Here is a 26,655-nt window from a genome sequence, read left to right as displayed (position 1 = left end):
CGTCAGGCTCTGTGCTGACTGCCAGCTCAGAGCCTGGAGCCTGTTTCAGAGTCTGTGACTCCCTCTCTCTCTGACCCTCCCCTGCTCATGCTGTCTCTCTCTCTCTCTCTCCTAGGAATAAATAAAAAATTAAAAAAAAAAAAGAAAGTGAATTCCAGGACACACTAGTCTCTTTGGCTGTTCCACACAAAAGTTGGGTCCCAGGGAGCTGGGAGATGGCTTACACTGGCCTGGATCTCAAGAGCCAACTTGCATTTTTAGGAACATTTTGTGAGCTGGTTGTTAAACACAGCCATTATTAAAAATCCAATTACATGAACTTATAAATTACATGAATTCTATTAAAAACAAAGGTAGCATACCCCAAATTGATTGCTTTCGCATTACCAAACTGCATTTTGCTATGTTCTTGAGGTTATGTCTATTGTGTTGAGTGATGGAAATACCACACAGTGCTGTGTTAATACATATCTTTTCACAACTGCCTTCATTGACATCACATTGGGAGCTGGAAACAGACATGGTGGAAGTATTTACACCATGGAAATGAGCAAATGCTATGAATCAGGACTTTTTCTCCTGGAGAACAGTTTGTCAAACATATATCAGCACACCAGTGGTCCTGGTCAATTTAGTTTTGGAATGACACGTAAAATGTTCTCATCTCGGAGATTTACAATGTACAGTCTTGTAGAAAAAAACTCTAATGAGCTTTAACTTAGGATTTCCCACTCTTTTTAGACCATGGACCCCTTTTTCTTTGTAACACATACTATTAGTGCCCTAAGGAACAAGATTTAGAAAAAGATTTGGAAACTAATGTGTGTAAAGCAACTTGCACAGACTGTTACGATAGATCCATGTGATAAAAGATATTAGGTTAGAAGTGGCTGAACATTTCATTTATAGAAACAGAGACTCTTCAGAACATCAGAGAATTGTATTTCATGGAGTGATACTCTCACAGATGATTAGAATGTTCAAAAAATGTACTGCAATTCAATTAAAAGTGTATAAGTTGGACGCCTTTAAGGTGTCAAGCAGCACGCTGAAAACACAGAGGTAGCCCAGACCCTATTCTTGCTATCAGGGCCTGGGTCAAAGCCCCAGGGGCTCAGACTCTTAGGATGGGCAGTATTTAAGGGTCCAGGGATAAGAGCCTTGAGTGAAGGTGTCTGATGAGGAGAATCAAGAGAGAGTGTATCTCAAGACAGGAGAGGGAGCAGCAAGAAGGGTGTGGTCAAATCCCGTGACTCTTGGGGCACCTGGGTGGCTCAGTGTCCGACTCTTGATTTCAACTCATGATCTCATGGTTTGTAGATTTGAGCCCCTCATTGAGCTCTGTGCTGACAGTGAGGAGCCTGCTTGGGATTCTGTGTTTCCCCCTCTCCCTGCCCCTCCCCTGCTCACTCTCTCAAAAATAAATAAATAGATTTTGAATACTCGCCCTTTATCCGATATGTCATTTGCAAATATTTTTTCCCATTCTGTCGGTTGCCTTTTAGTTTTGTTGATTGTTTCACTGAGGGTTGATGGGGAGTGGGGGAGGGGGAAACTGAGTGATGGGCATTGAGGAGGGCACTTGTTGGGATGAGCACTGGGTGTTGTATGGAAACCAATTTGACAATAAATTTATTAAAAGGATAAATAAAACATTAAAAAATCCCATGAGTCTGGAAAGCATCCCTAGGGTGTAGCAGTAGTGCAGACATTGGATTGGTGGGAGCAGCATCAGGGCCGGGGCTGGTAGGGTGAGAAGCCAGAGGCCAGAGCTTGGAGAAGAGGCTGCAAGGTGAGGAAGTGGAGACAAGGAGTGAGGACCCTCTGCCTTGAGTGGAGCAAGGCTGTCATGTGCAGGGGTCAGGTGGTTTCATGAGGAGTTCCCAGGACCCAGGGGCCAGGACGTATGATGAACAGCGGGTCAGGAGGCAAGAAGCAAATACCCAAGCTCTGCAACCTGCGGTGTGGGGGAACAGTGGGGGTTTAAGGAGAAGGGACAGTCTGGGACTCTTTGTGAGTTGCTCAGGGTTAGATGGTAGCTCCAAACTTGGTTCTGGGTGGGTGCATTAGGACCCACACGGGCAAGGGTAGTGATGGGGACCAGTGGAGCTTTGATCTATTTTTTTGGAATTCTGCATAAGATTCCATTTGAGTATAAGCTCCTTCCCTCCAACTATAATTTTTTTGAACAGTTTCAGATTTATGGAAAAATTGAGAAGATAGTACAGAAAGTTCTCAGATATCCTGCTTCCAGTTTCCACTATCATCAACATCTTATGTTAATATTGTGTTAGTATGGTGCCTTTATTGTAAGTAGTGGACCAACACTGATACGTTAGTAGTCACTGGGGGCCACAGCTCATACCAGTGTCCTCAGTGTTTGCTTCATTTCCTTCTTCTGCTCTAGGAGCCCGGCCAGGACACCACATTACGTCTTGTCACCACGTTTCTTTGGGCTCCTCTTGGTTGTGACAGTTTCTCAATTTCAATGTTTTTGATGACCTTGGCCATTTTGAGGAGTACTGGTCAGGTATTTTGTAGGATGCTCTTTACTGCAATTTGTCTGATATTTTTCTCATGATCAGACTGAGATTATGGGTTTCTGGGAGCAGTCTTTTTTTTTTTTTTTTTTAATTATCACTATATTTGGTCATAAAGTCTTAATGCCGAAAGCCATGCTGACCCATATTTGTAGATTCAAAAGGCTGCAAGGCTCACTCCCATTGTCTACCCAGTCTGTAAACAAGGCCTCCGGACTGTGGCCTTGATAAACAGGGATTTCCTTCCTTCAGATTACGTCTTTGGGAGCCAGGAGGAGCCAGGAGGTGATCCTTGGAACCCTGTTCTTGGCTCTCCCAGGCACCCTGTTCTTTCCCTGGGTGGGGACTGTGTGTGGCTCCTCTGTCCTCTGGCCCCATGCCAGGTGCATCAAACGCTGTTGGCAGTTGATGGCAGGCCTGACGTTCTTCCTGCTGCTTGAAGACCCTTGGGAGAGCCTTCTGAAGGTTTCTGTGTCAGAGCTGCGTATGATGCAGGTGGCCTCTGCTTTCTGCTGACTCTTCCTGACTCACCCTGCAGATTTTTCTCGGGGCCGGCCGTTCTCATCAGTGGCTGATTCATGGCACAGTTATCCCATTGGGAAAGATGTAGGTGGATTGATGACATTTTCCTCTGTGACACAGAGTTCACATTTGTGTTGGGAGTCAGGAACCCTATGGTTTTCTAAGGCTAGGTTCTCCTCGGGCTCTGTCTGGGTCCTGCTGTGTGACCCTGGTCAAACATCTTTCTCTCTGAGTGGTCGTACTGAGGCATTTAGAATTCCCAGCCATTCTAGGGAGCCAGAGGAGCCTGGGGGCACAGTGAGCTGGTTGTGGGCAGGCTGTGAGTGGAGATTCTGCAGCTGGCCCCTCTGTGGCTTTTGTGGTGCCAAGGCCCAGCTGTACCCTCCCCCATCAAAGGGTATTTCCAGCCTGTTTCTCTGTGACCAGAGGGATCCTCCATGCCTGCTTTTTGCGGGGTTCTTTATCTGATCTGTGTTGTCCCTATGGACTAGCACGGGCAAACCATTTCTGTAAAGGGCCAGGAAGTAAATACCTCCAGCTCTGTTGGTCATGTGGTGTTTGTCGCAACTCTTCACCTCTGCCATCAGAGCAGCCATGGCCATTTGTTGTGCATGGCCTTGCCTCTCTTCCAGTGAGACTTTACAAAACCAGGCCGTGATGGTTCTGCCAGTTCCGATTTTAGACCACAAGCTTCATAAAGGTAGGCACTGTATCTATTTTTGCCCACTGTTGTTATGCTTGACCCCATACTTCCTCTTACTGGCACATTGATCTGTTTTTCTCTTTAGTTGATCATGTTTAGATTCCAAGAAACTGACAAGTTGAGATTTTATATACCTGTAAGAAATTTTTCTCCACACGAAAACTCTCAAAATACCTGGGGCAACTATCTGCCATCGAGTGTGGAATTCCACCACTAGAGCCATTGGTTTGAGTTAGAATGGATGGATTTGATGTCACTAATACTTTGACACAGTGAAGACCAGTTCCCTGGTCACTCAGATTAGCTCCAGGCCCTAAGACAGTGGCTGGAGATGAACAGGTTTTAAAGGGGGAGGAAGTAAGGGTTAGGGCCTTAGGCGCTGCCTTGGAGGGCAGGGTTGGGTCAGGCACCATATTATGGGTGTCCTAGAATATGAGGAGTTGTGTGGGGTGACAGGGAACCAGGGAGGGATAGTCGGAGAGAAAGGGGTTTTTCAGGTTAGAAGCCTGGACCAGGGTTGGCATCCTGTGGCCTGGATGATGAATTCTGTCACCAGCACAGAGGCTGCTCAAGGCCCCCGGATTTCTTGGATGGGAGAATTTAATGGCAGTCTTGGCTGGTTCTGCCCTAAGCCCTGAACCCTCAGGCCAGGCCGGCCCGCTGTGTGCAGGCTGGCCCTTCCCCTGGTGATATTTAGTCCACAGACTGAGGTCCGGGAGAAAATGAAGCAGAGCATTCCACCAGCACCTTCCTCTTCACCTTTGCTGCCATTATTGTCTTCATCGTCATGACCGCTACTGTCATCACTACCACGGCCCCGTCACCTGTTCCTTTACTGTCACTATCACAGCCTTTCCCTTCATCATTGTGACCACGACCGCTGCCACTGCCTCTGCCACCTCTACCAGCTCTGCCACATTCCCCTCACAGCCATCGTCCCCGCCCCTACACCCGCCACAATACCTGCCACCAGCTCTACCACCACCGTCACTGCTGACGCCACTTCTGCTCTGGAGCTGAGCCTTACCTTGCCCACATAATGGGGGAGCGAGGTGTTTTTCTCTTCATCGATGTGCATCTGGTTCCAAATCCAGTCCCTCTTCTGGCGCCGGTGGGCAGCCGGTTGGGCAGGGTTAGCACCTTCCGAGGTTGCCGCCAGCAGGCCCAGGCACATGCCTGCCGAGGCCAGCAGCACCGTGAGCATCTGCATCTTCCTGAGAGGCACCAGTCTGGGCACAGAGAGGGGACACCATCAGGGCATGTTGGTCACCACCCTGAGTGTGAGCAGTTCCCAGGGATGACTGAACTTCCTTCTGTCATCCTTCCCTCTCTGCTGATACCAGCAGAACCAGACACTGTTCCTGCCCCCAGGTCGCTTCGGTCTGGAAGAGGAAGGCAGACACAGAAACGCCTCCTGAAGGGTCAGGTCTGCTGGTGTCGAAACCCCGAGGAGGGCTCCCTACAGGGAAGGTTTTCTAGAAGAGAGGGTGATGCTGATGGTAGCTCCCAAAGCCCTGCGCAAGGGGGACCCCAGTTATCCCCATGTTACACACAGGAGGCTAGGTTCACATTGGAGCAAGTGGTGGGGCTGGGAATGGAGCCTTAGTGTCTGACCTCAACAGCTATCACTTATCAAGTACGTATGACAAGCATGACACTGTTCCAAACATTTTACGTGTGTTATCTCATTTAATTTTTGTAGTAACCCTCCAGATGGATATAATTATAATGCTCATTTTACTGATAAGCCGAGGAACAGAAGGGTTTAGTTAACATTCCTGAGATCACCTACGCAGGGGCTGGCAGATCCAGACTTGAACCAGGTCTGCCTGGCCCCAGAGTTCACGTTTTTTCCCACTGGTCTCTTTTGTCCTCGCAGCTGCTGTGGGGCGGGACTTAAAGATGCCTCTGAACAAATATGCCCCCCCGGCCAGCATGAGAGCCCCTGGGGCAAGTTGCTTTGATGCTGTCGTCAGAAAGCGCTTGGGAAACCTAAATGTCCTAACCCAGAGGGTCAGGACCTCACCAGGCCCAGAGCTCAGAGTTGGTGATCAGCTGAGGAACTATCACAAGAGCAGGGGTGGGGGAGGGTGGAGGATTCAGAGGCTGGTCTCATTGGACTGGCTTCATAATTGGTGGGACCCAGTGCAAAATGGAAACGTGGGGCCCTGTGTTCAAAGAGCATTAAGAATTTCAAGATGGGGATGCCTGAGTGGCTCAGTCGGTTAAGCATCCAACTTCAGCTCAGGTCATGATCTCGCCGTTCGTGGGTTTGAGCCCTGTGTCAGGCTCTGTGCTGACAGTTCAGAGCGTGGAGCCTGCTTGGGGTTCTGTATCTCCCTCTCTCTCTGCCTCTCCCCTCCCACCCCCACCCCCGACCCTCTGTCTCTCTCTCTCTCAAAAATAAATAAATGTTAAAAAAAAAAAAAAAAAGAATTTCAATCAAGATGGAGACAGAAGAACATAAAAGCAGGCATCACGCACCAGGTCCAGTGTGCTTGCTTGCCCTGAAAGGGAGCTCTTGGGACAGGGATCAGCCTGGACCGGGAACTTGGGTCATCTAGAAATGAGGGGCTGGCTTCAATCTGAATTCCAGAAAGAGAGATTTTCCCCACTGCTCCATGGTGGGTGGAGGCTCTGACCCTGGCTTTCCCTGTGCCCTCTCAATCCTGACCCTATCAGCCAACTCATGCTGGGTCCCTGTGTCACTGATCTGTGGCTCCTGGAGTAGTTCAGGGGCAAAAGGCAGGTAGGTGGGAATGGGAACCAGGGCTCCTGCCTAGAGAGAGACCAGGCCCAGTAGATGCTGTGTCAGAGGCTACTGCCCTGCTCATCCCCCACCTTGGCCCGTGGGAGAGCCTGGATTCTGCACATTACAGGAGGTCTCTAAACTCCAGTAACATTTCCTCTGAGACGCTGGCGCCGGGCTGTCCTCAGAGAGGGCCCAGGGTGTCTGCTCTGGGCTAGCCTGGCCTCTGGGTCTGCTGATCGTAGTATTTGAGATCCCCGCCCTATGGGCCCTGCTGCTGGCCAGGAGGAAGTGGGCTCCCAGGGTTGGGTAGTACAGGGCTCTGGAGGAGTCCTCACAATGCACATGCCATGTGCCTGGGGAGAGGCTCTGGGTCTCAGTTTCCTCAGTTGTGAGGTGGTAGAACTGGAGGAGGCTTGGTGTCCTTTGACGTAGGAGGTAGAGAGGGTTGCCATTCCAGGCAGGAGGAAGGCAGTGAACAAAGGCTTGGGGAGGTTGGACATCCCAGCCAGGAAGCTGGTCCTGACTCAGGGGAGTTGGCCGGCATGCCTCTGCCCCAGCCTCGCTGGGCCCAGGACTCGTGGGTCATTTCCTTCTTTGCCTACAAAAGAACTGCGAATCTTGGTTCTTTCTTCCTGTCAAGTGAGAAGTGACTCAAAAATGAAAAAGTAATTCGAACAGACGTGAAACCAAGAATAGGGAGAGAGAGTCCTCAGGCTTTTTGGCAAGATGGGGTGAGAGAGCCCATGCACTGAGCTAACAGGCACATGGCGCCTGTCCTCAGAGAGTGCATGCTGTAGTGGGAACACCAGAAAAATAGGTGAATTGGGAAAATAGAATCTAGTGATACATTGGGGGGGGTGCAACAGAGGGAGGGGTTGGCTGACTGGGACTATGAGGTCAGAGAGGCCTCTCAGAGATATGACACTTCAACCAGCATCTGAGTGTTAGTCCTAGAAACACCAGGGGGAAAGAAGGGCATTCCAGGCAGAAGGACCAGCATGTGCAAAGGCCCTGGGGTAGAAAAATGATTGGTGTACTCCCACGTCAGGTAGAAATGAGCAGTAGGGGGTGGGGGACAGGAAGAGGTGACCAGGTCAGTGTGGTAGGCTGACTGATGCCTCCCCGCCTCTAAAGATGTCCATGTCTGAATCCCTGGAATGTGTGAATATGTTACTCTTTATGGCAAAAGGACTTTTAGAAAATAGAGTTAAGGATCTTGAGATAGGGAGATGGTCCTGGATTATGTGGACCATATTATGTGTAATATAATCACACTGTCTTTAAAAGATGAAGGCAAGAGGGTCGGAATCAGGAAAAAGGAGATGTGAGAGTGGAGACAGAAATGGTTGTGATATGGGGCTGCAGGCCAGGGAATATGGGTGGCTTCTGAAAGCCAGAAAAGGCAAGGAAACAGACTCTCCCCTAGATTTCCAGAGGAATGCAGCCCTGATCTTAGCCTGCTGAAACCCATGTCAGGCCTCAGATCCCCCGAACTACAAGATGAAAAGGAAATAAGTTTGTGTTGTTTTGAGTCACCGTGTTTGGGCGGTTTGCTGGCTTAGCCGTTGGAATGGCTACTGTGGGGTTGTGTGAGGCCTTGTAGGGCAGCCTGGGGCGAGAGACGGACGTTGTCTGATTTGCAGAGGCCTTCCCTGCAGCGAGGAGATAGGCTGGGAGATGGGAGGCCCGGGAGTGGTGGTCAGTGTCACCCAGGTCGGGGTGAGGAGGGGAGGGCCCTGCAGTATGCTTCTGGGGTAGACTCACTGGGACTTGCTGGGGCAGGGTCTGGGGCAGGGAGAGATGGAAAGGAGCCCTGGGCGGACCCCCAGTCTGAGCTGAGCAGGGCCTCCCCTGCATCCTCCATTGCCATGGGACTGGCCCTGGTGCTCACGCCCAGGCCCCACTCCAGTCTCAGATCACACCGCCTCCCCTTCCTGGAGGACATTCTATCTCGCCCCATCTGTGTCTTCTCTGTGCCTAAAGCCAGTCTCATCCCTCCATGGAGCTTTCCTCTCCAGGCTCACGCGGTGTCACCATAGGGTGACGGTGGTGTTTGCAGGCTCTGTGGCTTTGCAGCACCTTGGTTGCACTGCTCCGCGGCTGCGTGACTGTGCACAGAGCACGTCACCTCTCTGAGGCTGGGTTTCACTATCTGTACCACGGGAACACTAGCATCTACCTCTCAGGATTGTTTTCAGGCCCAACTTCAAAAGTATTTGCAAAAGGTAGCTAACAGTGAAACCAAACGTGGACGAATCTTCCCTGACCCTTGGGTTCTGCTTCCTGAGTAGTCAATTTACTGTTCTTATTCTTTCAACCCAGTAATTGGGCGGGGGTTTGCAGGTCCCTGCCCTGTCAGATCCATGCCCCCTGCATGTTTGCCATAGGCTTCAACAGCCTGTTTGCTCCCTTTTTAAAAAAATTTTTTTTAAATGTTTTATTTATTTCTAAGAGAGAGAGAGACAGCATGAACAGGGGAGGGTCAGAGGGAGAAGGATACACAGAATCTGAAACAGGCTCCAGGCTCTGAGCTGGCAGTCAGCACAGAGCCCAACATGGGGCTTGAACCCACGAACCATGAGATCATGACCTGAGCAGAAGTCAGAGGCTTAACCAGCTGAGCCACCCAGGTGCCCCACCTGTTTGCTCCCTTAACCAAGCTCACAGCTCTGTAAGTATTTCCTTCATAAAGTCCCTGCATTGACCCCCACCCCGGGTAACTTCTTTTTCCCACTGGGACCCTGTCTGATACAATGAATGTGGCTTTCTCTTTTCTGGCCATGCTTGGACGGGCCAGTGGTCTCATGCCTGACAGCTGCCATCATCCAAATGGATAACCACACTGGACTTAAAGAAATCAGAGGCCACCAGTCATTGGCTTTGGCCCCATGGCTCACAGGGGGCATTAACCCCTTGCTGGGCTTTGCCTGGCTCCACACACACAGTGTTCTCTGAACGTGCAGAAAAGTCCCTTGGATTCTAGTCTGTGTTCAGTGGAGGCCCTGCTCTGAGCCCTAGAGAGGTCCCTTGGCACACAGGATTGGCACTGACTCCCACAGTCACCCCACATCACTGGTGTGTCACTTGCGTTGGGGAGGGACTTGTGTGTAACAGTGAGCAGTTAGTGAGGGGGAAGGACTTTGGAGATGGGGCCTTTGGGAGATGAGGATCATATCATCCCACCTCTGTCCCCAAGTATGACCCCAGAGTACCCTCTCAAGATAGCTCCTTCCTGTCTGGGGCGGTGGAGGGCGGCTGACATCCAGAGTACCTCCTCAGTGGCACGTTATCTCACTTAAACCGTGCAAACTGCAAGGTAGTTGGCAGTAATCCCACTCTCCAGGTGAGGCTCAGAGAGGTGGAGTGTGTCATCCCAGGTCATGTAGCGGCAAGAGATAGAGCCAGTATTAGAACTTCGGTGGCCTTTCACCCCAAACACTGCTTTTCCCCACCGTGCCTCCCCCTCTCTGTCTCTGTGGGGACATTCACATGCATGATAATAAAATACTATTCTCCATGCTTGGTTTTCATGTTATCCCCAGGCTATAGGAATTATCACCCCCATTTCACAGAGGGAGAAACTGAGGCACAGACACAAGCAACTGATAGATCTAGAACCCTCACCCAGCTCTTTTTCTGAATCTTGGGTTCCTTCTATACTCAAACTGAGAGGGACCCGAGGGACTTTTCCAACTGAAAAGCCACATTTGTTTATGTCTTTTGCATTTTGTCTTAGAAATTTGGCCCTCAGAATGGGGGCTGAGAAGAAAGGTTTTGTCAGCCAGTTGTTTCTCTTCCCACTGCTGATGGAGAGGAAGTCAGCTGGCAGGATTTGCTGTGCCCAGAGCTGGAAACAGAATTTCCCTTGGCTGCACCTCTGGCGGTGTGGTCAGAGCCACAGCTGGGGTCAGCCTCATTTCAGCCCTTTACCTCCCTACAAGCCCTTTACCTTCACTGAGTTTTTGGAGTGGTTGGAACGCTGCCAGGTGGATTTGGGGCCTGCGGATTTTGGAAGTGATTTGCGTGCTCAGAAACTCCCAGCTGAACAGCCCCAGGAACTTGTCTGACAATAGCCTTGGGGGAAAGGGGATCTGCTCAGCAGCTCAGATGTGTGTGGTGGGCACACAGAGGCCAGGGGCCTGCCCGTGTCCTTGTCATCCAGGCTTTGTGACCGCGCCCCATCCCTGGAGCTTCTCTAGAGGCTTTGGAGGGCAGCTTCATGCACTCCTGGATAAGAGTGGGCCCTCTGGACCCTCAGTTTGTCTGGGAAGGTCTTAGAGGCCCAGACTGAGAGGACAGAGTGTGTGGTTCAAGGTGAGCAGGCATGGAACCCAGGAGAAGGGGCATAGGAGCCTCGGAGAACCTGGGGGACAGCCGGGCTCACTGATGCCCGGATGGGAGGTTGGGGCCTCAGAGAGCTCTCAGCTCCAGCTCTGTGTCCACAGTGGTGGGACCACTGATGCCAGACCACTTGGTGCCTGGACTGAGTCTGAGGACTGAGGGGTGGCTCTGAAGGTTGTTGAGCCACGTGTGAGGGCCTGTGCCTCTGTCTGCTCCTCTTATTACCTGTCTGGATCCTGAGGGTGTTTGGTGAGCTTCTAGTAGCAGCCCCAGCCTGTAGGACATCAACACCCACCAGGCTTGGGGTACCTGGGTGGCTCAGGTGGTTGAGCGTCCAACTTTAACCAGGTCATGGTCATGTGGTTCGCCCCACATCCAGCTCGCTGCTGTTACCTCAGAGCCCACTTCAGATCCTCTGTCCACCCCCCTCTGCCCCTCCCTCACTCTCTTTCAAAAATAAATAAATATAAAAAAACAAAAACAAAAACAAATACCCACCAGGCCTGGTCACACCCTCCCAGCCTCTGCACTTCACATTCTCTCTCCTCTGCCTTGATTTAGTCACATGTCACCACTTCTCTGAAGCTTTCTATAGAGCCCTGGGCTTACATAGCCACACAACAAACATTTATTGTATGCCTACTGTGTGCCAGGCACTGAACTACATGTGGGGAGCAAACACAGGCTGTATTCCCATAGGAGAGGATACTAAGTGCTTGATAAAAAAATTATGCAGTTTAAAATTGTGAGGTGTGCTGGTGGAGAAGAGCAGGAAACTGGGTCCATACTGGGCTGAGGGTCTCAGTCCAAGAGTAAGTCCTGCCTCTCTCTGAGCTGCTGTGAGACATTTGGCAAACATCCCTTAGGTCCCTCCCTTTCTGTTTGTGGGCCTCATCTGTTGCTGGGATTTGGTCTTGAAGGGGCTGGTGAAGTCCGCTCAGCTCTGTGATTTTGAAAAGGGCTAGGGTGACACAGAGGGAAACAGAGGAGGGGAGGGGCTGGAAATAGATCCTAGGAAGCCTGGATCTAGCTGGGAGCCCCTCAATGAGGCAGCCTGGCAGGTGTCCCTGGGCTCATCCTGCCCCCAGCCACTGGCAGGCCCCTGCTCCTTGACCTGACCAGAGCCCTGCTCTAGCTGGAGGCTTCTGGGGCTGAGTCTGGGCTTGAAGGGGTAATCAGGCAGGCTGGAAGCCCTTTGGAGTGGGGTAGAGGAAGCTTGCAAGTCAGGGATATACCCATGACATCCTCACGCCTCATGGACACCCTCACCTGTGTCCACATACCTACGCACCCTGTCCCCACTCATCTGCCCATGCCAACTCTGAAGAGTCTCTGCCATGCGGAGCGGCCCCTCTGCGCCCGTGCAGTACCCAGTACCTGCCCCTCCCCCCCCCATCATCTGGGACAAGGTCTGGCAGCTGAGTCCAGCCCCAGGCAAAACCTCAGAGGGTGGACAGGACGGTCAGTTCCAGCCCAACCTCCTACAGGCTCTGGACTCTAGCCCAGAGGCACGGGGTCAGGGATCAGGGGCTGGACTTTGGGAGGAAGGCCCAGAACATGTGAGAGCTGTGCCTGTGGGAAGGGCAAGTGCTCGAGCCCCCTATTCCTTGTGTGGCTGTGGGTGGCTCCTTCCTTTGCCCTCCCACCCCACCTCCTTGAGCCTCAGTCCAGAACAGACTCCTTCAGGGACCCCCCACATTGTCTGCCTGGTCCCCAGCATTTACAGCTGGGCCTTGGCAGCTACGGACACTGGGCGGATGAAGGGTGAGGCCCTGCCAGCCTTGGGCATGGGGTGTGTTGCGGGCAGGATTAGGCAGCTATGAGCTGGCCTCTTGGGGCTTTCTCCTGGTTTGTGGCCCAATTCAGCCTAGGGACCTGCTCCCATGGGTCCCAGACCTGATCCCCTTCCCTTGGGGTCCTGCCAACAGCTTCCCTGTCTCTGCTCCCCTTCGAGGTGACCATGCTGCTCCCCTGCTGACCACTCTTCCCTGGCTCCCCATCCCTGCAGCGTGATGCCTAGCTCCCAAGCCTGTGTTCAAGGCCCAGCATGGCATGTCCCCTGCCCACTCTTCTGGATTTCCTCTCCCCCATCTCCCTGCCCCTTCCAGCCCTGAGGAGGCACATTGCTCTTCCTATCTCCAGCAGGCTTTTTGTACAGGCTGTTCCCTCTGCATGGGTTGCCCTTCCTTGCTATGTCCCCTGGGTGAATGCTCTACTTCTTTTCAAACCCTGGGCTGCCTCCTCGATGAGATCTTCTGATTGACTCCTGCTCAGAGCACAGCCCCTGTCTCCCGGCCCTGAGAGTCTCTGACCAGGCAGTTTCTGGGCCTAGGGCTCCAATTCATCCCAGCATCCAGCTTCCTGAACCAAAGCCCTGGACTGGAGGTGTCAGTGTCCCCACTGCTGCTTGTCAGCCTGCCTCAGTCTCCAGTTCTGGTCTTGTCTCTGCTTCTCTCCTCACTTACAGGATTTAAAACAAATTTGCATATTTGTGGACAACACCTTTGGGGGGGTCAGAGCAGGTGCAATTGTTGGTATAGCTCAAAAGAATCTCCTCCCTGTCCCTAAATAGCATTGATAATGGCCCATCACATGAGACATACCACCAGTAGGATTTTGATTCTCTGAGGACAAGATTATCCTTCTTACGGGTCTCCAGTGAACACATACCTGTCACTGTGCAGGGGACCCTCTTATGTACAGCTAGCAAGACAGAGCTTATCATTTGCCATTCACCCCTTACCATACCCGTGGCAGACTTCACTGATCACAGTATCACATTCCCACTGTATTCCCAGAGTATTCATTCCCACTGAACTTGAACTCAGCCCCTGAATCCTGATGGCAATCTTTCAAGTAGACACTAGCAATTCGCCAAACCTAGTTTGTGATTTGAAACAGTTTCCTGCTGGGTTTCTGGGTTCTAGGGTCATCCAGTTTATCCCCCCATCTTCTAATGGGTCAGCTCCAAGCTTCAAGGATAGAACACCCCTTCCCTACACCAGGGAGACTTTTCCAGCATTCTCTGGGATTCCTGACTTTAACTGGGGCTCTGAGGCAGTCAAAGGGAGCAACAGAATGAGCCCCACACAGCTGCCTGTTTGTACTGGCCCAGCTTCTCAAAAGCTGTGTGGCCTCAGGCCCATTCCTTGCCCTCTCTGAGCCCCAGCTCCTTCATCTATAACAGAGGCAACAATAGCTGCCTCCTGGGTCAGGAGGTTTAAATGAGATCATGGGTGAGAAGCCTGGTATGCAGTAGGTGCTCAGTAAGTATGCAGGTGTCTTGACCCTCAGGTCCCCACCCACTCCAGCCTGGTGGCTGTGGGCTTGACTGGCCAACTAACACCTGACTGCATTTCCTCTTTCTGCTTTAGGCCCGCCCCCTATACCCCTCTGTTCTGCAGAAGGAAATCTCATTCACTGCCTGCCTGCCCCTGGGGTCCCTGCTTTCCCTTCCTGCCAGGATCTGATTGTTACTGTGTCCCAAGACAATCTGGAGTCCCTGAATGAGTTTATGGACCATTTGGTCCATCCCCTGCCCTAGAGAGATTAGAAGACTGAAGCCCAGAGATACTTCTCAGTATCCTCTGGGACTCATGCTCTTCTTCCAGGAAGGCTTCAGGGATTTTTCCACCCAGTATCTTCTTGGGCTTGTGTTAGGATGGGCTTTTTAGTATCTCTAGCCAGAAGCCAAACTCCTCAGGGCAGGACCTGTCTCCTAGAACATTTCTCCCAGGATCATTGGGTTCCTAGCTTGTCCTTGTACCTGCTTCTGTGGCTTCAACTCTCAGGTTCAATCCTCCTTAACTTTTCCCCTTTCCAAGCTTCACTGTGGAACGTGGTGGGGCTGTAGGGTCAGAAGGGGCTGGCCTCACTCATATTTTGCTTCCATCTCATGCTTGCTATGTAGCCTGGGACTGGATGCTTGGTCTCTCTCAGCATCTGTGGTCTCCTCTGCCAAATGGGAATTCTTTTAGTAGCTTCAAGGATGCCAAGGGGGTGCAGAGAGGGACCGGAAGTAGCAGGTTTGGATCCCCATGGGGGAGGGGCCTGAGATTTTTCCAGAGTGAATGGCTGTTGTGTTCACCTCTTGTCCCCGAGGCAGTAGCAGAACTGTGAGTCAGCCAACTTTGGAGGAAAATAAGTGTGGCCCCTCTGGTTTCCTGCCCTCATGTCCGGCCCTTGTTTAGCAGCACAATTGGTCAGGTTGAGACGGCAGTGTGGCCACCTTAACCCCTGCGAGGCCAGTGCTCGCTTTCCCTATTGCCTTACGACAGGCAGTGGGCATTGGCAGGGCCGCCTGGGGGCTCAGCAGCTCCTGGGCCCCTTGGAGGCCACCTGCTGCCCTCTGGGCTGGGCCCCAGAGGTGGCAGGACTCTGCTGCTCCCTATCACCTAATGGGGCACCAGAGCTCCTGGTTCTGTCATTCATGGCCGTCAGTGTCACTAGCCCTCCTGGCACTGCCTGCTCTGAAAAACCCTGTGGCCAGCCAGACTCCCTAAATCCTCCAAGCTGCCTAGGCTTCCTGCCTCCCCCGGCATGCCCTTCACGTCATGGGGATCCTCTCTGCCCCCTTCACACAGCAGCATCATCCGCGGGTGGGGGTGAGCCCGGGGCCCAGCGTGATTGCCAGAGGCGTTGCTGAGTCGATGTCCTCTCACCTGCGCCCTCCTTGCTCCCACTTGCCATGGACTGGCTGACCTCAGGGGTCAAAACCTTTATGACAGTCACAGCTCTGGTGTGGCGGGCAAATTCGGCTGTGATTTCTTAAAGGTGCCCCTCCCCTGTGCCATTCCTGGTGCCAGTCTGGGGTGTGTACATTGCCTTCTTCAGTAGTCTATGAGAAGACCGTTTTCTCTGTTGTACAGATGGGAAAGCGGAGACATGGTGCTGGAAAGAGCCTGGGCTTTGGGGTTCAGATCCTGCTTCTCATCTCCCTCCCGCTCTTCCTCTGCCCAGTCTCACCCATCTAAGTTGCACCCCCTGAGGAACAGAGAAAGGACTCATCTAACTCTTTTGTTGGCAGTAGTGGAATCAAGAACTCCATCAGCCTGAGTGGCTCATTCGCTTGAGCATCTGACTCTTGATCTCGGCTCAGGTCATGATCCCATGGTTGGTGGGACTGAGCCCCATGTCAGCACAGAGCCTGCTTGGGATTCTCCCTCTCCCTCTCTTTCTCTCTCCCCCAGTCACACACTCACTCTCTCTATCTCTCTCTCTCTGAAAATAAAAATAAACATAAAAAAGAAGAATCTTTTATCCTTACCACCTGCAGTTCCCTCAGCGGCTTGCACGAGTCACACACAGGTTTGGAGAACATGGAGGTTTGGAGGCGCTGAGTAAATTTTGCAGAGTAACATGGGAAGGAGTGATAGAGCTGGGTATCTCACCCTAAAGTGCTTGTGTTCAATTCTTTTTGGGGGAACTTCCCTAAAATATGAGGGCTGTGGGGTCCCAAACTTGGGGTGTCTGGGGAGAAAGGGTGGGCCACTTTCCCAGCTACAGCTCCCATGGCTTGTACCTGGTCCCTGCAGTGTCTGGGGCAGGGAGGGGTGGGATCTGTAGGCAGGGCCTCAGGTGCCCAGAGCTAAGTCAGCTTGCCTATTCTAAAGGTGAGGGCACTGGCTGACAGAGAGGGGCTGCGCTCAGAGCCCCCCTTCCAGGCTCCTCTCCCAATGCCATAATAGAACTTTGGCAGCAGGGATGATGTGAGGCTTTGGAAGATCCTCTCCCATGGGGGAGGGCCACCCAAAGGGAGACTAGGCCTGGGGGCCAGTCTTGTGCCTCTGGTGTGCTGGCAGCTCAGACCCCTGTGCTCTCTGAAACATGGCGCAGATGGAAGCCAGTGGGCCTTCAAGGCTCATGGAGTTGGAGGGTCTGCCTGTGAAAGAACTTCCCCTGCCAAGTACGGAGAATTCTCAATTGTGCCCACGACACCACCACTGGCTCACTGCTCTGAGCTGGGGGGAGACTCGGTCTGTCCTCAAGGAACGGCTCTTCCCTGGGACCCCAACAATGACCGCTCTACAGTTGGGACAGCCAAGCGCCCTCTCACCTTGGGCACTTGGAGACATGTCTGGGGTGGAGTAGGGTGTGGGGATTCCTCACTCACCGTGCTCACGGGCTGAAAGGTGTCTTGGTTCCGTCCGCCTGTCCGTGTGGGGCTGAGCTGCTGTGGAGCTCTGTGGAGCTCAGCGGATAGCTCTCGAGGGGAGCCACACCCAGCCGATGAAGGAGGCCTGACTGCCGCCCCTTCAGGTTTTCCAGCTGGCCCTGGCCCACTTCCCCCTGGGATGGTTTCCTGTTATTGTTCCTTTGTGAGGGCTGGGCTGGCTGCAGATAGGCAGGCTCCGTGGTGGGCGGCTGCCTCAGCCCAGTCAGGCCGTCCTCACCGAGGCCTAGGCGTGGACTGGACCTGGGACGCTCAACTCATTTCCCAGTCCCAGGCCTCAGCTCTGCTTCTCATGTGGCCTGGAGCCAGACAAACCCCCCTCCCCCACCTGGATGCTCAGTTTCCTCATCTGTAAATGGGGATAATCAGAGCCTCAAACTCAAATGGGTGTTGAGACCAGCAAGAGTCAAAATGAAACTGGAGGTGGGATCCAGTCCATCAGGACCAAACAGCTGGGGGTGGGAGGGGCACCGATTCTGTGAACCTTGAGAGTCCTAGGAGGAGCTTTTATAAACTGAACATACTGCGGCCCTAATGAGCCCAACTGACTGGGAATCTCCCGGGGCAGTGTGGGTATCTGTCCTCTGAATGGTTGCTCCTGTTTTCTCATGGTTGAGTGGCTGGGGAGTCCCAAATGTGTTCCTTCACAGGGCTGGGCAGACACAGACCTGAGGGGGAGAGTGTGTTGCTCAGAGCACTCAGTAAGTCTGCGGACACGGGTATGGAGATGGGGAATAGGGTGGAAGAATAATTTTTGGGAAGGTGAGATAAAGATCTGTCTCTTTCGGGTGTGCTGAGTTTGCAATGGCTTTTGGACACCCTGGTGGCGATGCCAGGTGGGCATTTGGAGATGGGTGCATACAGGTGGCTTAGAGATGAGGTTTGGAAGCCCTGAGCTTATTTATGGCTTATTTCCCTGAGGCTGTGGGAGTGGATGAACGTACAGGGAGGGAGGCCTCTGGCATCTTCTAGGAGAGCCTGGCGGGAAGAGGGAAAGCCGGGTAAGAGGAGGGCGGATTTGGAAGCTGGAAGTCACAGACAGCTGTGGGCAGAGCAGGTTAAATGGAACTGAAGGAGACAAGGCAGATTAGAGGGGCTGGTGAAGGGGGATGAAGAAGGGGAGAGGTGTGTGATCACAGCCTCACAGTGGACGGGAGCAAGAAATGGGAGGGAGATTGTGTGTGTGTGTGTGTGTAAAGCTGTTTGTGTGGAGGGGACTTCTAGATGGTGCTGGAAGAAGAGCGACCTGTGGAGGGAGGCCGGTCCTGAGGTGGGCCTCTGCACAGGATCCAGCACATTCCATCGCTTTCGGTGGAATGAATAAACAAAGGCGCAGCATTTTCTTGTTTTCTTCCCTGACAGGCTTAACTCTGTCTTCCCCAGCCGGAGGGTGGATGTGGCCCCAGGCCAGCACGCTGTCACTGCTGCCTCAGCCCGATGCTCCCGGCCCCACACTGCAGCCTGCACCCACTGCCTGCGCCGTGGTGTGTGTGCCCGTGGGGCCGGGCTGGGCCTGGCCTCGCTTCCCGTGGGGTTTCAGACTTGGCATTGGTGGCAGATGGGGACAGGGTCTGTGCTGGCACCGTCTGCTCATTCCCTTTGTAGTCCCAGTGCGTGGGGAAGTTGACTCTGCCCTGAAGCCTGCTGTTCTTGTCATCTGTAAACAAGAGGATGGCCATCCAGGCCTGGGCCCTGGGTCAGGGCGGTGGGCACCCTGCAGAGGAGCCACCCAGCCCCTGCCCCAGCCTGTCTGGAGGTACAAGAGGCACTGGGAACAAGGCCAGGAAGTGCCATCAGGAGCGGAGGAGGCAGCCGGTGGGCCGGAAGGAAACGGGATGCTCTGCGAGACCTGATTAGCAGTGGAGAAGGAAGCGATCATTGGGACGGTGGGGTGGGCTGGGGAGTGTGGCACTGAGGCCTGGGGACACCCAGTTAGCCTCTGCCAGGACCAAAGCTGGCTGGGGACTCGGCCTTATGATGCTCTTTTTGGAGACGTTCAGACTTGGGTGTTAGCAGACCTGGTTCAGATCCTACCCTGGCCTCTCACTGGCTGTGTGACCTGGGGTGGCTGACATGCCTCTCTGAGCCTCTTTCCTTACCTGTGAAATGGGTTGCCAGTCTACACTTTCAAGGGCTGTCCAGGGATCAAGTAAGAGGGCAGGAATAAATGACTGTAGTGACAAGCATTTTACTGAGCAGGCATTTCTTACAGTGTAGTTGTCAGGCCACCTGCCTCCCAGCCACCTGGGGAGTGCTTGTTGCAAATGCAGATTCCTGGGCCTCACATGAGACTGATGGAGTCAGAATGGCTCTTAGCGGAGTCCTGAGGCCTATGATGCATTTGCAGCTCTCTGGGTGCTCAGGTTTGGGAGGCACCATGTGTGTGTCCTTGGTACCCTGAGCTCTCTCTCCAGGGACTCCTCTTTCAGTCCTCAGAGCAACCGTGAGGGACAAGGATTATCACCATCCCCATTGTGTGGATGGGGAAATGGAGGCTGGGAATTACATGGTTTCCAAGATCAGAGCTTGTCAGTGGTGGAATGGAAATTCTGACCCAGGGCCTCTGTTTCCAGAGGTCATGTCCTTGCTGCTCTCCCAACTCCCCCCCGCCCCCCGAAGGCTTCCCTGCCCCACTGTGTCTGGCACACTGTGGTGGCTCAGCAACAAGAGTGCTGCCCCTTCTTGCCATGGTGCTGGAGGCCCAGGCACTGGGCAGGGAAGCCAGGCAGCCTCTCACCTTCAAGTCTTTGCCTGTGCTCTCCCCTTCCTGGGTTGCCTTCTCTCTGCCTCCTGGCTTGCCTGCAGAGCCTCTCTCAGCACCTTCTCACTGCAACCTCACCTCCCTTGCTCTGTCTCTCTGCCCTTCCACTCTCCCCTCTGGGCTCCTGAGGCATCCTGCAAGACCTCACAGCCCACCACCTCGCTCATCTGCTCATCTGGTCTCCTTACGCCCAGGGCTGAGATCGCATCTCCTTTGTGTGTCTGTCCGTGGTGGGCTCCTGGCACAGGATGAGTGCTATGTGCATGTAGTCTCAACCTCGGGCTCATTAGCACGGCAGTCAGCCTACCGTGGGCCAGATCTGTGGCTTCCACAAGGATTGCGTGGGTGCACGGGGCTCTTCACCACTGTACCGAGTGGCCTGGGACCATGTGCAAAGCCCTTGCAGGAAGCCGTGAACATGCACACAGTGTCACAGAACATGTAGGTGGGGGATAAAGTTAAAATTCTCCTGTGAGGAAGCTCCTGGAATGTACTCCGCGGATTCTAACTGGCTGCTGAAATAGTTCGCATTTCCTTCCTTTCTTCTCCAGATAATTGCTCCAGACACGACAGCTGCTGACGAGTGTGGGCACCTGGGGGTCAGACTTGTCCTGGGTGGGGGTGGCGGTGGCCAGAGGGGGCAGTTGAGTGTGTTGGGCTCACAGGCTGCCGCTGGACCCCTGTGCAACATGGCCTATGAGCTGTGAGCACGGAGGGCTTCGTGGGCTAGGCCGCTGAGTTATGGCAAAGGAAGAACCCTCTTGTCCAGCAAGGATTTGGGGAAGGCTTGCTGGCTGTGGTGGGAGTGAGGGTGGACAGTCTTTGGGGGAACTGGAATGGGGGTCAGTGTGGGGTAGGCAATGGGGACTCAGATGGGGAGAGGAGCGGGAGAGGGGTCTTTCCCTCAGCTGGGTTCCACAGGCTTCCCAGGGCAGGGGCAGGGCTGGGTTCACCTTTGGATGCTCATGGGGGCACAGAGCGGGGCTCATTGAATGAAAGAATGCGTGAGTGAGGGACTGAATGGGTCAACAACCACTGACATGTTGAGGCAGACACAAGGCGTGGGGCTGGGTATATACCTGTGTTGTGTGGTGTATCACGGCACACGGTGGGGCCTTTTCTTGAAGCCTTCAAAGAGGCACTGACTCAATCCATCCACCCATCTCTCAGTACTGCTAGGCGCCCAGCAGTGTGTCTGGCTCAGGGTGGGGACCCAGGGAAGAAAAGAGGCCAGCTCGCAATAGACTCCGAGTCGGGGTGGAGCTGTTGTGGTCATCGACACTGCCGTGAGCTCAGCACGTTATGTGCCATCTCTGTTCCAGGCTCTGTGCTTTCTTTTCAGTACTCCCAGAGGCCCTGTGAGGGGTATGGCTCTGCCCATTCTGCAGCATTAGGTACGTAGCCCAGCATTGGCAGCGCCTGGCTCACACCAAGGCTCCCGTGAGCGTATTAGCCTTGCCCAGCACCCTCCCTCTGATCTCAGGCCAAGCTGCTCCAGCCACTGCCTCCGGGGATGCTCTTTGCTTCCTACCTCTGCCTGCCCAGACCCTTCTCAGACGTACTGGCCCTCCATCCAGCCTGCCTAGATTCCCATTCTGGGAAGCGTCATGCCCCCTGGGAACCTTGCACTCCACCTGCCCCCGACTTGTTCCGTTCCAAAACCTATACGGCCCCTCCCTTCTTTTCTTGTGTAATGATTCCACACTATAGCCCTGAGAGGTATCAATACTGTTCATATACCCATTCTTCTTATGAAGGAGCCAAGGCTCAGAGAGGCTGAGAAACTTGCCCATGGTCACACAGCTCTGGAATAGCAGAGCCAGTATTCCAGTGTTTTTCTTCTGGTTCCCCGTCTAGTGCTCACTTTATACCATCCTACTCCTGATGAATTGTATTGTGTAACAATGTTCTATGTTCATCTGTTGTTAAAATACGCTGTCAATGGTGTCCAGTCTTTGCCTAGCTTTGTGCTCCGCATGGAGGATGCAGAGGTGACCCAGGCTGGGTCCCTGCCCTTAGTGTGTCAGGTTAGTGTGAGCTGCACTGGGTGGGGCCAGGGAAGGGACAGAGGTGTGTGCCCCATGCCTGGGGGGCCTGGAGGTGGCCCCGAGGGGCTGCTGGATTATGGGGGTCGCCAAGATGTTGAAAGGATGGGTAAGAGTTCCCCAGCTGTGGAGCAGGAGGAAGGACTGGCCAGGCAGAGGGGATGGTGAGGTCAAAGGCATGGACGCTACTTGGCAAGAAGCCATCCCACGGAGAAGCCTTGAAGTTCTGTGAGGGGGACTTGGGGACAAGCTGGATGAGGCTGGTGGTGGAGCTGCTTATGCCTCACTGGGGAGCTCAGGCAGGGGCACATCTGGGCCTCCCGCTTGGCAGGGGCCTGCGGAGCCGTGAGTTTTAGGAGAACTGTCTAGTCCAGGCTGGCATCCCACGGTCAGGCCAGGGAGAGGCCTCAGGCTGGGGAACCTCAAGCCACCATTGCCATGCAGGTGCCATCGCTGGTGCCGGGCTGAGGCCTCTCCTCAGCCAGGAAAGGACTGGCTGAGCAGGAACTGAATTCCCGACAATGAGAACAATACCTTATCCGCAGAGCACTTTCCCAGATGTTTCTCACTTTTCTCCCACAACATCCGGGGGAGGCTGGTAGGAAGCCACGCTCCAGTGCTGTGGGGCTGAGGGGACCCAGGAGCAGCCGGTGAGAGTTCAGAAGGGTGCCAGTCGTTATGCCCTGGACGGGCCATACAGCTTTTGATGCCTTAGCTTCCCCTTCTGTAAAATGAGAGTGATTGCCTGCCTTCCTCATAGGGTTGGTGGAAGGAGTGATTGAAAAGGTTCAGGTAAAGCGTGTGGAACAGTCCTGACATCAGTAAGTGCTTGATAAACGTTAGTCATGACAGTGATGTCCACAGAGGTTGATAGCGGGGCACATGTGCGTGTGTGAAGAGGACACATATGAGCGTGTGGGCAGGGGCACCACACGCGCACAGCATTTGCTGGGCAGTTGTGTGGCTCCATGGGTATGCATAAGAGCACGCATAGGGCATGTAAAGTGCCACGTGTATGTGTGTATGGGCGCGGGAGTGCGTACAGCTGCCCAAGGGAGGGTCAGGCCTTGGGGCAGCACCTTCCTCCTCCATCATCTGGAATCATCTGCCTTGTCACCCCACTGGCCACTCCTTCTGCACCCTTATCTCCTGCAGAGGCCAGAGTAGTCAAAGCCTTGCCCCAAGGTGGCCCAGCGAGCTGGGGCAGAAGGAGACTAAAGCCCCTGCTTCTCGGTCTGGGGGGAAGGCCTGAGTCTGGCAGAGGACTGGCCCCTTGAAAGCCAGGACTTCCTGTCTCCAGGCCGCACATTCCTTGTGTCCTCCGTCAAAGTGTCTTAGAGAACAATGGGTCAGAGTCTTTGCCATCTGTGGGGCAGGAAGGTGGGTCAGGGGCAGGTCAGTCCTGCCTCTTGATGGGCCCACTGGGCTCTGGCCCCGGTGCTCGGCACGGCAGTGTGGCAGTGGAGCTGTCACCTGGCCGACCTGGACGTCCGCTTCCTGCCTGTGCGAGTCCATCCCTTCTTTAGGCCACCTCCAGACCTCTCAGCACACAATGCCCTCTGCTGCCCTCCCTGTCCCCTATGGCCTGAGTCCAGCCAGTCCTGGGGAAGGAGGCTGCTAGGGAGGTCTCAGGGCGGATTGCATGGGACTGATCTCTCAGGCTGGCAGAGATCTTGGAGATGCCCTAACTTCACCCACCTGTCATGCTGCTGAGACCCAGGAGGGAAGCAAGAGAGACTCTAACCAGCTAGAAGAAATCCTCCCCAGCCCCTGTGCTGAAGCTTGTACTCACAGGGTGTCTCTGACCTGTTGCCTCTGTTTACCTACTGTGCTCACAAGCCTGGTGGTGCGGAAGGGGCAGGATGGGGCTTTGGCACTCTGGAACTGGGCCTCCTGGAGGGCAGGGGGCGGCCAGACCTATGGAAAGGAGGAAGCTGGGGGCCTTTTGTCTATGGGGACGGCTATTCAAAGCCTTGGGCTGCTTTTGCACCTCCTGGTGTCTGAGACTGTGGCTGCCACTGGGGTTCCTCTGCCGCTGCCTTGGGCCGAGGGATCATCCTGAGAGCAGCTCCCTCAGGACTGGTTGTGCTTCTGGGAAGGTTTCCTTCCATTTCTGAGTCCTGGCTGGGGTCACTTGCAGGAAACATATGGTGGTTGTTGGCCAGGGTGAGAGAGGACTCGGGTCAGGGCAGTGGGGTTTTGTGTGTGTGTGTGTGTGGGGGGCAGTGTCTGGAGTCCTGGGGACGAAGAAGGCTTGAGGGGGGATGGCTTGTCCCTACTCCTGCCCCACAGACTAGCCCTGAAATGCCTTCATATCTTGGACCCTTACTGTGACCCTTGCTCACCCTGTCCCACCCCATTCCCCCTCTGTTCCCATTGGTCTGCTATTTGGTGCCAGTTCCTATGTGACAGCCACCATCTTTTACTCCTTGGGATAAAGTCCAAGCTCCTGGGCCTAGAATTCAATACCCTGTTGCCCCCGCAGCCACACTCCCTACTCCTTCACTCCAGCCATGCTGGAGGGCTCAGCTCCCTACAAGCACAGTGCGCTGTTGAGCCACAGGGCTTTTTCACACATCTCCACTGCCTGGATTCCACCTCCCCAAAAACCTCCAGGACCTCCAACTCGCTGAAATTCAATCCAAATGCCATTCTTTCAATGACAAACAATAACAGTAAAGAATATAGATACTTCTCTTTTATTTTTGTTTTTTATTTTAGAGGGAGAGAGAGAGTGTACAAATGCATGAATGGGGGAGGGGGCAGTGGGAGACAGACAGAATCTTAAGTAGCCTCTATGTTCAGTGAGGATCTCAATGTGGGGCTTGATCCCACAACCCTGAGATCATGACCTGAGCTGAAATCCAGAGTTGGATGATCAACCGACCGAACTGCCCAGGCACCCATAGATACTTTCCTTTTAAAAATAAGAGCTTTATTTAGATACAGTTGATAGATCATAAAGCTTACCTTGTAAATTGAACTGTAAACAGTTCAGTGGGTTTTTTTTTTTTTTTGGTCTTTTTTGTATATTCACAGAGTTGTACATCAGTCACTACCATCTAATTTTAGAACATTTGCACCACCCCAGAAGGAACCCGGTACCCATTAGCAAAGACTCCCCATTCCCCTTGCCTACAGCCTCCAGCAACCACTCATTTACTTTTCTGTCTCTGTGGTTTTGCCTCTTGACATTTCATACACATGGGATCATACAACATGTAACCTTTTGTGACTGGCTTCTTTCACTTAGCACAGTGTTTTCAAGGTTTATTCATGTTGGAATATGTATCAGAACTGGCATTTCTTTTCATGGCTGAATCACATTCTCATGTGTGGTTAGGCCATGTCTGTTTATTCTTTCATCAGTTGGCAGACATCTGGGTTGGTGCCCCTTTTTGGCTGTTATGAATAAGACTGCTGTGAACACTTGTGTACAGGTTTCTGTGTGAAGATGTTTTTAATTCTCTTGGAGCATATATTTGGGAGTAGGATTGCTGGGGTCATATGATAACCTCTAAATTTAATCTTCAAGGCATTTCTGCTTTACACTTGGAACCAGAAATATATAGGGTCTCTGGTTTCTCCCACACCCTCACCAGCACTTATTCATATCTGTCTTTTTGATGAGAGCCATCCTGGTGGGTGTGAAGTGCTATCTCAGCGTGGTTTTAATTCGCATTTCCCAAATGCCTAATGCTGTTAAGCATCTTTTCGTACTTACTTCTGCTTGTGTATCTTTTTTTTAAGGAGAATATCTGTTCAAATCACTTGCCCATTTTATTTATTTATTTTTTTTGGGGAGAAGTAGAGAGACAACGTGAGCAGGGGAGGGTTAGAGAGAGAGGGAGACACAGAATCCGAAGACAGGCTTCAGGCTCTGAGCTGTCAGCACAGAGCCTGATGTGGGGCTCGAACCCATGAACCGTGAGACCATGACCAGAGCCAATGCTGGATGCTCAACCAACTGAGCCACCCAGGTGCCCCACTTGCCCATTTTTAATTGGGTTATTTGTCTTTTTTTGTTGTTGTATTGAAATTTTTTCTATGTCCAGAAGTAAGTCCCTTAGCAAACATATGGCTTGCAAATATTTCCTCCTATTCTCTGAGTTGTTGTTACCTTCTCAGTTGTGTCTTTTGAAATACAAACGCTTTTTGTTTTAATGAAGTACAGTTTATATACATTTTTTCTTTTGTCTTTTGTACCTGTGGTATCAAACTGAAGAAACTATTCCCTAATCCATGGTCGTGAAGATTAGCTACCACTTCTTGAGACCTATCCTGTGTCAGGTACTTTACATGCATTATTTCCTCACATCACATCCTGGCAAGAAGTTTTCACTCCTGTTTTACAGATGTGAAATTGAGGCACGTAGCTAGTAGATGGCAGGGTGTCTGGCGTTAAAGCTGGGCTTAGGTGGGTGCCCAGGTGACCCACATAGAGCATTGGAAATACAACGGGGGTTAAGGCAAAGAGTAAACCGACATTCCTGGAAGGCTTGCTTTGTGCCAGGTGCAGGGCTCAGTGCTGTATCTGCATTGTCTCACTTTCTCCTGCCGTGACTGTGGCTCTCAAAGGGTGGCTCTGACCAGCCACATCAGCCAAGTCTTGGGCCCTAACCTACACCTGCTAAATCAGAAACTTGGGCGGGGCCACCAGTCTGTTATTTAAGAGCTTCAAGTGATTTTGATGTGCTCAAGCTTAGAGAACTACTGCCCTAAAGGGGTGTCCCTGCCCCCACTGCATGTATCTGGGGAGACTTTTTTTTTTGGTTTGTTTTTTGTTTTCTAAGTTCGATGTGGGGGGGAAGACATACCA

The 26,655-nt window shown here is 52.9% G+C and overlaps 1 protein-coding gene and 1 long non-coding RNA gene across 3 annotated transcripts in view; one reads left to right on the top strand and one right to left on the bottom strand.

The window, feature by feature from the left end:
* Positions 1 to 17,144, bottom strand: part of CDH5 (cadherin 5) — a 36,821-nt gene extending 19,677 nt beyond the window's left edge. Inside the window, exons 1-2 of one of the 2 annotated variants that reach the window (XM_077755515.1) lie at positions 16,971 to 17,144; positions 4,793 to 4,994 (exon numbers count right to left, since the gene is read on the bottom strand). In XM_077755515.1, the coding sequence (XP_077611641.1) occupies positions 4,793 to 4,975 (183 nt within the window). In that variant the 5' untranslated portion in view covers positions 4,976 to 4,994; positions 16,971 to 17,144. Of the gene's footprint in view, positions 1 to 4,792; positions 4,995 to 5,318; positions 5,337 to 16,970 lie in introns of those variants that run through there. The other variant, XM_077755516.1, reaches the window with a different exon arrangement.
* LOC144224513 (uncharacterized) overlaps positions 1 to 26,655 on the top strand; it is a 173,496-nt gene that overhangs the window by 15,300 nt on the left and 131,541 nt on the right. The gene's annotated exons all lie outside the window — the stretch shown is intronic.

Source organism: Crocuta crocuta, unplaced genomic scaffold (genome assembly GCF_008692635.1).
Source record: "Crocuta crocuta isolate KB4526 unplaced genomic scaffold, BGI_CrCroc_1.0 scaffold152, whole genome shotgun sequence".
Lineage (NCBI taxonomy): Eukaryota > Metazoa > Chordata > Mammalia > Carnivora > Hyaenidae > Crocuta > Crocuta crocuta.
This window is presented reverse-complemented; position numbering and strand designations above follow the sequence as displayed.